The sequence below is a fragment of the Microtus pennsylvanicus genome, chromosome 9, assembly GCF_037038515.1.
Source record: "Microtus pennsylvanicus isolate mMicPen1 chromosome 9, mMicPen1.hap1, whole genome shotgun sequence".
Classification (NCBI taxonomy): domain Eukaryota; kingdom Metazoa; phylum Chordata; class Mammalia; order Rodentia; family Cricetidae; genus Microtus; species Microtus pennsylvanicus.
In genome coordinates, this window is record NC_134587.1 from 59,141,106 (window position 1) to 59,154,390 (window position 13,285).

Genomic DNA, 13,285 nt, shown 5'->3' on the forward strand with positions numbered 1-13,285 from the left:
AAATCAGATTGAAGTTACGTACGGTGATACACACCTTTAATCCCAGTACTTGGCCCCACTCTGAGGCCAACCTGATCTACCGAGTAAGTTCCAGGACAGCAAAGGCTACAGAATGAAACTCTGTCTCAAAAACAAATAATAAAGGCTGGAGTTATGGCTTAGAGATTAAGAGCACTGGCTGATCTTCCGAAGGTCCTGAGTGCAATTCCCAGCAACCACTGGGTGGCTCCCAACCATCTGTAATCTGTATTCAGATCTGGTGCCCTCTTCTGATGTGCAGGCAGAGCACTGTATATATAATAAATAAATAAAGTAAATAATAAAAATTTTAAATTAGATTGGTGACGAATGTGTTATCCATCAGTCTCTATCCATAGACACTCAGAGTTGGAATAAGCCTATAAATTAATTACCAAATGTAAGAAGCACACGGTCTAGAGAGAAATCCATGTAACAGCAAATCTCACTGAGCAAACAAGGGGGGGGGGGTTGACAGTTCTTCGGAAAAATGGCAGGAGGAGATGTGGGGAAGGAATATAGGAGAAGTATAGAAGACTTGAGAATACAAAGCAGCCGGGGACCCATGTGGGTCATTTATTGCAGTAACTTGAAGGCCTGTGTACTATGCTCAGCATCCTTAATAGATAGTTTAAATTTAGTTCTACATGCTTTTTATTCTTCTCCATAAAAATTACTGTGACCAGCAGGTGGTGATGGCACATGCCTTTAATCCCAGCTCTCGGGAGGCAGGTGGATCTCTGTGAGTCTGAGGCCAGCCTGGTCTACAAAGTGAGTTCCAGGACAGACAGGGTTGTTACACAAACATGCTCTGTCTCAAAAAAACAAAAACAAAAAAAACTTAGACCTAACAAAATGGTTGAAGCCCAGACAGCACAGGAATACACTAACTGACACCAGGAATTTAGTATATAGCAGCAAGCAGCAGAAGATGGTCATACTGTGACATGTATGTTGTCCCATGCAAAGAAAATTCCAAAAGAAGTAAGGAGAGGGAGCAAATAGCACGCCTGGGTCTTCTGCAGTCTTGTCTGTTCACGGAAATGAATTAACCTCCCAGCAGGCTAACGACCCCAAGTCAGCCCACGTCTTTCCTGCTCCAGATCAAACCTCAGAACCCCACACTCAGAGGCTGAGGCCCCCAGGACACCAGCCGTCACCCACCTGGTTCACTCAGAGGCCCACAGGACACCAGCTGTCACCCACCTGGCTCTGGGGCTGAGGCCCACAGGACACCAACTGTCACCCACCTGGCTCAGAGGCTGAGGCCCACAGGACACCAGCTGTCACCCACCTGGCTCTGAGGCTGAGGCCCACAGGACACCAGCTGTCACCCACCTGGCTCTGGGGCTGAGGCCCACAGGACACCAGCTGTCACCCACCTGGCTCTGGGGCTGAGGCCCACAGGACACCAGCTGTCACCCACCTGGTTCTGGGGCTGCAGAGGCCCACAGGACACCAGCCGTCACCCACCTGGTTCACTCAGAGGCCCACAGGACACCAGCTGTCACCCACCTGGTTCTGGGGCTGAGGCCCACAGGACACCAGCTGTCACCCACCTGGCGCTGAGGCTGAGGCCCACAGGATACCAGCTGTCACCCACCTGGCTCTGGGGCTGAGGCCCGCAGGACACCAGCTGTCACCCACCTGGTTCTGGGGCTGCAGAGGCCCACAGGACACCAGCCGTCACCCACCTGGTTCACTCAGAGGCCCACAGGACACCAGCTGTCACCCACCTGGCTCTGGGGCTGAGGCCCACAGGACACCAGCTGTCACCCACCTGGCTCTGGGGCTGAGACCTGCAGGACACCAGCTGTCACCCACCTGGCTGAGGCTGCACAAGGCCCACAGGACACCAGCGTCACCCACCTGGCTCTGGGGCTGCGCTGGGAACCACGTTGATGAGCCTGCCGTACTTGTCCCCTCGTGCTCGCAGATCGAAGTAGACGCTGCCTGTTTAACATAAACAGGAGCTCAGCACTTCCCTGTCTGAGGCAGCCACATCTGTAGTCTAACAACTCACAAGCAGTTACAGTTTCAGCACAGACTGCACACGTGTGTGCACACACGTTTGCATACGCAACACTACCACATAAATAACCCATACACACACAGAGACACTACCCAGGCATCTTCTACACCAACAATGCCTGCACATTGCATTAACACACACACATACATAGAGACACTACCCAGGCATCTTCTGCACCAACAATGCCTACACACTGCATGCACCTCCAGGATTATTCTGAGATGCCTGTCACAGGGGTGGGCTTTGAGGTCTCAGACAGTCAAGAAAAGCCCAGTGTCTCTATCTCTTCCTGCTGCCTGCTGATCCCCATGTAGAACTCTCAGCTACCTCTCCAGCACCATGTCTGCCTGCATGCTGCCATGCTTCCTGGCATGAAGATAATGGACTGAACCTCAGAAACTATAAGCCAGGTCCAATTAAACACTTTGTAAGAGTTGCTGTGGTCATGGTGTCTCCTCAGCAATAAAACCGTAAGACACAGGTATGGTTGGAGATGAATAGCCCAGGTGAGCCTGACAGAATGGAACAGTCTCCAGGGGCCCTGCCATGTCTCCAGCGCTTATGAAGATTCCTCAACAGAGAATATCAACATGGCTCCGAGGTAAGAGTGAGAGCTGTGAAGCGGGGGACCTTTGTTCAAATCCCCAGCACCCACATAAAACCCAGGTATGGCTGCACATGCTTGCAACCTCAGTGCTGGGGGGCAGGGTAAAGGCAGGTATATCCTGGGAGCTCGCTGACCAGCCAGCCAGCTTAGCTGAGCCGGAGAGTTCCAGCTTAAGGAGAAACCCTATCAGAAAGTAGGGAGGAAGGGAATGGAGGCCACCATGGTGTGGGTCCAGCACAGGTCCCTGGTCTTCCTGCAAACCGGTGTCTGGTGACTCACACCGCTGCCTGTTCTGGAGGAACAAATGCTGTGGTCTCCTAGGAACACGATCACCCAGGTGCATGGGCCTTTGGGTGGCATCCCTACTCAGTCGGCTGGGCAGTGTGATGATGCTTCAGTACCAATACTAAGATGATGCTACTGGACTCCTCCCAGCTGTGTGGTCAGCTCCCGACCACATACGCCCTCCATCCATCACCTATGTGGAAAGACTGTTACCCTAGCTTCTCAACATATTACATGTGGGAGGAGAACAGGAAGCTATCCAGGAATCTGTCACAAGAACTTTCCCTGGAGGAAGAGACCAGCGAGAGGCTTCCAGATGGCTGGTGAGGCTACTGGAGCCATGGCCACATATCAGGCTACGAGGTGCCCAGGCCACTATGTGCAGGTGGAGGCAGCATCTCACACACTTCTCCCAGCATAACGACTAGCAACCAGAGGACAGGCGACCAGCTAGAAATGGAGCATTTGTTTAAAGCCAAGTGAGGCTGTTTTACCTGATATCTGGTTAAGTGGTTCTGCAGACTGTGAAGACTGCTAGAAACTTCTCCTTATAACTGCTCAGCTGGGCAGGCTGAATACGTTGTTTCATAGCATTTAACATGCCTACATTACATTAGCGTGTGCACACACACACCCTAAACTGAAATAAGACCACAGTGAGCATCTGCACAGCTACCCCCAGACTCCACAGGGGGTCAGAACTAGCTTGCCTGTGTTCTGTGGTTGTAAGAGAAAGCTGAAGCAATGCCCCAGGCAGCTGGTAGTTAGAGAGCTCCTGCAGGACCAAAAGCTCTAAGTCGTAGCACCCACCCTGGACAGCTCGCATTTTGCCTGTAACTCCAGCTCCGAGGGATCGGATGCCCCTCTCTGACCTACTGCATTCATGTATCAACCCCCCTGACCCACACACATAAATATTCAATTTAAAATGGTAAAAAAGAATTTGCAAAAAAGAATAGATCAGTAGTCAAGAGCGCTTGCTGCTCTTGCAGAGGACCCACAGTGCCTCAAGCCCTCACTGGGCAGCTCACAATTGCCTGTAACTACAGCCCCTGGGGAGTCCCACCCCTCTTCTGGCCTCCATGTGCATGCACACACATAAATAAAAATAGAAAATTTAAAAACTACCTAGACAGACTGGCTCAGCACCAAGGAACTCACAAGAACACAGCCACGGAAGTGGAGCACAAGCCCAGGCGTGACCTGCACCAGGGGCCCCCAGCCATACCTGAGGCTGTCGAGTACGCATGGCCGTGAGCGATGATGCCTTCAATGAAAGCAATGATCTGAGGGATGTTCTCAGTGACTCTCAAGTACACGGTCGGCGGCAGAACCTGCAAGGACGCAGAGACACGGGCACCAGGGGTGATCTCCAAGCTCACGGGCTCATGCCCAGACCCAGCACAACAAGGTGGCAGCCATTCTGAGTCAGGATGCCCCAGTGATCCAACTGGCTTTTCCTGTGTGGTTTCCCTGCTAACTCTCAACAGACAAGACTTCTGAGGAGAACAAGAAGCCAGGCAGCCAGACCTCGGTGCCAGGAATGTGCCTGCCGCTGACAGGAATGTAAGATAAATCAGGGACATTCTGGCAAGGTGCAATCACTTCATCCTACCCCATACACATGGGCTTCTTCAGACCCAAGGAGAGGAATCCAGCTCACCCTGACGCCCCAGACCAGCTCCCTCCCCCAAGGCCATCACAGGGTTTATTCAGCAGGTCTAGATTCAGGTCCTTTGGTCTTGACACCACAAGGCACTAACACTGGAATGTTCTGGATCAGGCAGGTGAGATGTCACTTCCCTTTACAGGAGGGTAAACCACAGCTTGCTTACCTTCAGGGCTGCCATGTCTTGTTTAAATTCTTCTTCAAAGAGACTGGCAAGAGAAGCGGGCGAAACATTCATCTGCATAAGGTCAGACAACCACAATGTCAGCACACCCGGAGGACGACACACACCCATCCCAGCAGACCAGGCTACCCTTGCACACACACCCATCCCAGCAGACTAGGCTACCCCTGCAGACAAGACGGTGACCACACGCCCCAGGGGGCTCAGCCCCAAGAAGGGAATGTTGATTTTAAGTGTTAAACTACCCTAAAGCTCAGTAGTTAAAAGGCTTATGGGCCCTGTCGACTGGGGACAGAGAGAAGCTCGGTACCATTTCTATGACAAGATACAAACACATTAAACAGGGAACTAGTACCCATGTCCTTAGGCTGGGGCTGTACCCAGCTCCTGAGTGTGGAGGCGGTGGCCACAGCAGAGCATCTGGGCACACAGACCCCTAGCACTGGGACCCAGCAGGGGACACAGACTTTCCAGCCAAGAGGCAGAGTTCTTGTCAATCATCCCAGAACAGATGGGGGAGGGGCAAATGAGGCTCCACCCCAGCTGAAGCACTACCAGCAAGTGAAGGCTGCTGGAATGAGGGAAGTCAATTATCCACAGGGCTGTGGCGTGCACACCAAGGCAGCACTATTAATCCAATGGGTTATAAAAACAAAAACAAGAGAACATTGAAGGGGATGAGCACGCACGCGCACACATACACACACACACACATACACACAAACACACGTGTATATATAAAATTGTCAAATAAATTTTTTAAAAAATTTAAAAGAAACAGCTGGAGGGCTGGAAAGATTGCTCAGTGGTTGAGAGCACTGGCTGCTCTTCCAGAGGTCCTGAGTTCAATTCCCAACAACCACATGGTGGCTCACAACCATCTATAATGAGATCTGGCGCCCTCTTCTGGCACGTGGGCATACATGGAGGCAGAATGTTGTATACATAATAAATAAACTCTTTATTAAAAAAGAAAAAGAAAGAGCTGGAGAGATGGCTCAGGGTTAAGAGCGCTTGCTGCCTGCTCTTCCAGAGGTCCTGAGTTCAACTCCCAGTAACCATACGGTGGCTCACAACCATCTGTAATGAGATCTGGTGTCCTCTTCTGCCATGCAGGTATTTTTTGCACTCAGAATACTGTATATGTGATAAATCTTTCTTTAAAAAAAATTTAAAAAGCAGGGCTGTCGATTATTGGTGCACGCCTTTAACCCCAGCACTGGAGAGACAGAGGCAGGCAGACTATGTTAGTTCAAGGCTACCCTAATCTACATAGTGAATTCCACCTCAACGAGAGCTACATAGCAAGACCCAGTCTCAAACAAAACATAACAAAAAAAGCTTCATGCACACCCTGTACAAGAACCTGAATCCACCTACACTCTGCAAACGCTTAATGCCACACCTACAGTGCTGGGCCATCGTCGGCCTGCCCTAAGCACACCTACCCACCTCAGGAAACATGTCTCCTTTTTCATGAGGTGAGAAATTTCTACTCTGAGATATCAAGAATCTCCCTCAGGTTTCTCAGTGATGTGTACGGAGCCGGTGGCTGACTTTCTGCTTGGGGCTCTAAAGCAGCAGTCACCCCGGAAAGTACGACATGGAGGACTGCCTTCAGGGAGACGGTGAGTGGCCCAGGCGCCTGCTACTTTCACTAAGCCAGACTGCTCAGCCGTGGTTTACCTCACACCTCCCTGGTGATAGTGTGTAGAGACACAAACATGGCAGTGTCACTGCTGAAGACACGGAGTCCACGGTGCCCCTGGGAGTCACACTCCTTGTCCAGGGACCGTTGTAAGGCACAGAACACTCACTAAGATCTTGTCAACACACTACCTAAATGCCTTCAACTGTAACTTTTACCTATTTCTTCTTTCCTTCCTTCCTATTTTTTGTTTTGTTTTGTTTTTAGAGACAAGGTTTCTCTGTATAGTCCTGTGGAACTCGCTCTGGTCTAGGCTGGCCTTGAAAACAGAGATCTGCCTGCTTCTGCCTCCTAATTACTGGGGCTAAAGGCATGTGCAGTTATGCCCAGCTCGGATTTTTACCTTTTCAAATTATGAATAAACTGAAATATATCCCACATATCCAGATGCCCCAACCCATTTTTTTAATTGTCTTTTTTTCTCCTCACTGTAGGAAGTGTTTTTACATGTGTGGTACTTCTGTTGAGATTCATTTTTATTTTGATCTTGATAGCTTTCATCTTTCATTAGTTCTCTTCATGTGTGTGGATGCTTGCCTTCACACATGTCTGTGTACCACATGCACGCAATGCCAAAGGAGGCCAGAAGAGGGCATCAAATACCGGGAACTGAGTCACAAATGGTAGAGTTGCCATGTGGGTGCTGGGAATTGAACCCTGGTCCTCTAGAGGAGTGGACAATGCTCTTAACCACTGAGCCAGCTCTTCAGTTCCTCCTTTTCAGGTTTTTAACAGCATGGTCATTCACAGAACACTGAAAACCTGGTTTATATTTTCCAATCTTTTCTCTTTCTGAGTCTGTCTACATAAATGGATTTACACTCGGAAACATACTGAGAAACCCTTCCCAAAGGAGGTCACAGAAACATCCTTGGATTTCTGCCAGGAATCTATGGCTCCACTCATATTTAATCTCTGATCTGCTGTAGGTTGGCTGTGAGGCATGACTCTAACTTGGGTTTGTATTTTCTCCAGATGGTTATCCAACTGTCAACACTATTGACTGAATAATCCAACCCTAGCGATGTGAAATGCCATCTTTTATTATGAAACAAATTCCATTAATTATTATGTGTATTTCTGGCCTCTGTAGTATTGTTCTTTCTCGGAAAGAAGATAGAGCAGGGGCTGTCAGGAAATGGGAGGAGAGACAAGAGGGGGCAAGGAGAGAGGGACAAAGAAGATAGAGCAGGGGCTGTCAGGGAATGGGAGGAGAGACAAGAAGGGGGAAAAGAGGGAGGGACAAAGGATACTCTAGGGAGAAGGGCACAGATACCTTAATTCCCACCAAGCTGCTGGCCTTCGTATTAAACATACAACCTGCCACAGATCGGTCCTGCATGTGCGCACATACACACACACACAGTGCCCTGTGACTTCAGTGAGCGCGCACACACAGTGTCATGTGACTTCAGTGCGCACACATAGTGCCATGTGACTTCAGTGAGCGCGCACACACACATACACACACACAGTGCCATGTGACTTCAGTGCGCGTGCACACACACATACACACACACACACACAGTGCCATGTGACTTCAGTGCGCGCGCACACACACACAGTGCCGTGACTTCAGTGAGCGCGCACACACACACACACAGTGCCGTGACTTCAGTGCGCGCGCACACACACACAGTGCCGTGACTTCAGTGAGCGCGCACACACACATACACACACACAGTGCCGTGACTTCAGTGCGCGCGCACACACACACAGTGCCGTGACTTCAGTGAGCGCGCACACACACATACACACACACACAGTGCCGTGACTTCAGTGCGCGCGCACACACACACAGTGCCGTGACTTCAGTGAGCGCGCACACACACATACACACACACACAGTGCCCTGTGACTTCTACTGGGGAGACGGAAGGGAACACAGGGCAGGTGTGGACCAAAGGAAGGATTCCACCCAAGTCCGTGGTGAGTCAGTGAGTTCATGGGGTTCCCATCAGAAGCATGGGTGACCCAAAGGCAACTAAGCGACAGAGAATCCCACTCCACTCTCCAATCTCAGGGTGAGAGGCCTCCTGCCGATCTCACGAGATGTGAGGGCCTCCCTCCTCCCCCAGGAGAGAGTCAGGGAGACCACAACTACTCTGATTCACAATGCTCATCTGGCCCAAAGAAAACAAGTACACAACACATATAGATACATACACACACTCACACACACACATGTATTTATATGTACATACATTCATAGATAAAGAATTATCTATAGCTTTTTAAATATGTCTTCACATCTGGTTGTGCTATTCCCTTCTGGATCCTCTATTCAAGAGAATCGCACTCTCAAAGTCAGACGGTTACATTTCATCCCCTAGTGGCTGGTCACAGGGCACACCGGGACACTCACCATGAAACAAACTACATAGGGCAAGTGCCAAACCCCCTAGTCCTTGCTATTCCAGGTCCTCTCCTTCTCCGGGAGTCAGTGGGCCAGGCTTCGGCACTCCAACCGAACCCCTGGCCTTCAGCACATCCCATCGCCTTCCCAGGAAGCCAGACATGCAAGTTAATGCCCTGGGTCAGAAAAAAAGTGTCTCTGGCTTGAACCACGGAGACACTGTGAGTTTTCACAACATAGCATAACATCACCAGGCAGTGGTGGCGCACGCCTTTAATTCCAGCACCTGGAAGGCAGAGACAGGTGAATCTCTGTGAGTTCGAGGCCAGCCTGGTCTACAAAGTGAGTTTCAGGACATTCAGGGCTACACAGCGAAGCCCTGTCTCAGAAGGTGAGGGAGGTGGCTAGAGAGATGGTTCAGTGGTTAAGAGCACTGACTGCTCTTCCAGAGGACCAGGGTTCAAGTTCCAGCACCTACATGGTAGCTCACAACTGTCTGTGACCCCAAAATCTGATACCCTCATACAGACATACAATATGCACGCAGGCAAAACACCAATGTAAGTAAAATAAAAGGATAAATAAATTGGTAAAAAAAAAAAATACATAAAAATACGATCAGCAGGGGGCTGGAGAGATGGCTCAGTGGTTAAGAGCATTGCCTGCTCTTCCAAAGGTCCTGAGTTCAATTCCCAGCATCCACATGGTAGCTCACAACCATCTGTAATGATGTATGGTGCCCTCTTCTGGCCTGTAGGCATACATGCAGAAAGAATAATGTATACATAATAAAGAAATATTAAAAAAAAAATACAATCAGCAAAGAAAAGAACTGCCACACAGCCACCAGGTTGTCAATCAAGGCGAAGCGCTCACCTCGTTAGCTCTCCTGATTATTTTATCATCCACATCAGTGATGCTCATTGCCATGATCACATTGCACCCAAACACCTTGGTCAGGATCCTTCGGATAATGTCAAATCTGACGTATGAGCTGAAAGAAAAAAAACTGTTGGCTTGTCTTCCACACACAATCAACATTGCTATTCGACTTTTAACTTAAAATTATTTTATTTCTCATTCATTTGTTTTATTTCATGTTCATGTGTTTTGCCTGCATGGATGCATGTGCACCATATCTTTATTTGGTGCCTAACGAGGTCAAAAGAGGGTGTCAGAGCCCCTGAAATCAGATAATATACAGAATGGTTGTGAGTCACCACGGGGGTGCTGGGAACTGGACCCAGGTCCTCCACAAACAAGTGCTCTTAAGTGTTAAGTCATCCCTCCAGCCACCCGTTTTATTATTATTGTGTGTGTATGTAGTATGTGTGTGTGTGTGTGTGCGCACATACTACAGCAGCATGCATGTAGAGGGAGGTCAGAGGAAGTTTGTGGGACTCAATGCTCCCCTTTTACCAGGAGTCCTGGGGACCAAACTCAGGTCATCAGGCTTGTACAGGAGGTGCCTTTACCCAGTGAGCCATCTTTGCCAGCCCCATGATTGTTATTCTTGAAAAGGAACGTGTTATAATTTAGCACCACTATGTAACTTCTAAGCTGTGTTCTACAGTCGATAACTGGTTCATAGGGAACTAATTCAAGTACTTCTTTACAAACTGAGTCCCACCTGGTGGCCCAGAAGGGTTCCTGCAAGAAGCAACCAAAAGGGGCTGGAGAGATGGCCGAGTTCAAGTCCCAGGACCTGAATTTAATTCCTAGCAACCACATGGTGGCTCACAACCATCCGTAATGAGATCTGGTGCCCTCTTCTGGCCTGTAGGCAGAACACTGTATACATAATAAATAGATAAATCTTTAAAACAAAACAAAACAAAAAGGCAATCAAGCAGTTCCATCAATTCCAGGATAAGGTATTGCTGTTTTTAAGTTTAGAGCTGTTGAGTGAGTTTGCGTTTATCTAAAAGTATAAAAACTCCTATAAAACAACATTAACAAAAGGTCAAATGACAAGAGCTTTTTACTGTTCTCATTCATGCTCGAGAACCGGGATTTTCCATATTATTCCAGTGCAAGGGAGACAGACAGGGAGGTGATTCCTGAGACTCACTGGCCAGCCAGCTTGGCCTGCTTGTGGAGTTCTAAGCCACTGAGAGATTCTACTTCAGAACAAACCGGGCACAGAACCTGATGACGACACCTGAGGCTGTCCTCTGGCCTCCACACTCGTGTTTAATTTAGGTCTAAAACTGCCCAAGTAAAAATGTGCAAAACAACAACAAGACATTAGGAAACGGGGAATGTCAACAAATGCAGAACTTCCTCCCAGTTCCTGTGCTTCCCAGGAGAGCGGCCCTACAGCGCTGTCACGGCTGAGGAGAAACAAGTCACACGGGTGCTGTGTTAAGTGACACTTCATATATACTATTTCCTGAAGCTGCCATGAAGATTCCAAACACTGAGCTATTATCATTTCTGTCTGGACTCAAAGCAAGAACCAGGACTCCAGCAAGTGACCCATTCAAAGCCAGGCGATGACGGTTGGATTTGGGTCCCTGGACCAACCTTAGAAACATCTAAATCACTCTGCGTTCCTCCACACCAACTCTCTGAGTGTCCAGACCTGAGCACTAAGTATATAACCAAAAACAGCTGCAAACACTAAACGAGACTAACAATTTGAGGTCTCACAATTCCAAGAATGCAGTCACTACTCGGCTCACTTAACAAATAAAAACACAAGCTAACAATTTACCCTTTCCACAATAAATGACCATCTGACTTTATCACCAAGTTCAAATCGTGAAAATCACCAAGTTTAAACAAGGAAACTTACCAAGCATGGCCAAGGTGTGCATGGTCGTAAACAGTCGGTCCACAGCTATACCTAGGAACATATTAAGACCCACCATGTGAGATAGCTGCAAAAGAGAGCCCTAAGCCCTCGATAACAATCATCACGCACACACGCGCACACAGTGTTTCAGTGGCCGCTCCGGGGACCACACCTGTGGGTTTCAGGGCGGACTCGCCCCGGCAGACCCTCACGCCCCGCCCCGCCTGCGCACGCACCAGGAGACGGCGTCCGCGCGGGCCACGATCAGCGGCTCCTTCTTGCCCGTGAGGCTGTTGTGCACCTGCACGCCGGTGTCCTGGCCTTGCGGCCGCAGCCACACTCGCCCACGCCGCCCGAGAGCCAGCGCCTTCCGGAGCAGCAGAGAACCCGGCCCAGGCCCGCGCGCCCGCAGCATGTCGGGGCACACTAGAGAACCCGGCACAAAGCAATTCCGCAGGCCAGGCCCCGACCCGCCCCCGAAAACAAGCCCCGCCCGGCGACCCAGAAGCCACGCCCGAGTCCCCACAGGGCTCCGCCCACTCCCGGAAGAGAATAATCTCTCCGGCCGGAGTCAGGCAGTGAACCCAGCTGTGCAGTGGCGTGTTGACCACAGTGAGAAACAGGGCCCCTCGGCCGTTCCCCTTTATAGCGTAGGTCTCATAGCTCGTCCCCGTGTGCATCGTTGTGCCTGCTGCTGAGACCTGGTGTGCACCGCAACATTGTGTACATACGTGTGTATCTCAACACTCCAACACACTGCCTACTCCAGAAACACTATGCACACCAGCGTACACTCATCGTGTCTACACTCAAACACTGTACTTTAACACACACTGCACCCCAACATACACACAGCATGACTGCCAGTATGCCCCTTGCCACACTCGGCACATGCAGACCAACACTACATCCTCAGACATGTCTGCATTCCATACACAGAGTATTTGTGTACTTCACACTGTCCTTTGGCCTTAGGATGAAAGAACAACGCCGGGAAATGACTCTGTTCGAATATATGTAACTGGAAATGTCTTCTGGAAAGACGGCTGCTCTTCCAGAGGACCCAGGTTTGAGTCCCAGCACCCACTTGGCTATTCTAGTCTATAATCCCAGTTCCAGAGGGGCCAATGCCTCTTTTGGACTCAGTAGGCACTGCACACATCGTCCACAGATAGGCATGAGTGCGAAATACCCATTCACATAAGAATAAATTGCTTAAAAAATTTTCAGAGCCACACTGGTGGTGTCTATCTGAAATCAAAGCTTTTTGGGAGGGGGGATGCAGGAGCATCAAGTTCAATCAAGACCAGCCTCCCCGATATAAGATCCTGCCTTAGAAACCAATCGAAACGTGATGAAAAGTTCCATCGCCCGTCTCCTCCTGAGAACTGTCCCGAGTTAGGTCCCCTTTGCTTGTCCAGTCCTTACGACACTGCGCAGCCTCTGCCCTTCCAGTCTTGGTTTTCACTGTTTTGCTGCTCTCCTTGACAGGCGAATGATTAAGCAGCTGTGTTCCTGGAGATCTTTTCTCCTGACGATTCTGCAATCTCACTGCCTGCTTGAAGCTAAACTGCCACGTAAACAGACTGTGTTTCTGTACCTTATGGGGGTCATCCGTGGTCCCCAAAT

General features: G+C 49.6%; 1 protein-coding gene across 2 annotated transcripts in view; it reads right to left on the reverse strand.

The window, feature by feature from the left end:
- Cars2 (cysteinyl-tRNA synthetase 2, mitochondrial) overlaps window positions 1-12,133 on the reverse strand; it is a 29,619-nt gene extending 17,486 nt beyond the window's left edge. For both annotated transcript variants that reach the window (XM_075986142.1, XM_075986141.1), the window contains exons 1-6: window positions 11,893-12,133; window positions 11,657-11,707; window positions 9,736-9,853; window positions 4,778-4,849; window positions 4,171-4,276; window positions 1,888-1,971 (exon numbers count right to left, since the gene is read on the reverse strand). In XM_075986142.1, the coding sequence (XP_075842257.1) occupies window positions 1,888-1,971; window positions 4,171-4,276; window positions 4,778-4,849; window positions 9,736-9,853; window positions 11,657-11,707; window positions 11,893-12,071 (610 nt within the window). In that variant the 5' untranslated portion in view covers window positions 12,072-12,133. The remainder of the gene's footprint in view (window positions 1-1,887; window positions 1,972-4,170; window positions 4,277-4,777; window positions 4,850-9,735; window positions 9,854-11,656; window positions 11,708-11,892) is intronic.
- Window positions 12,134-13,285: the final 1,152 nt, after the last annotated feature.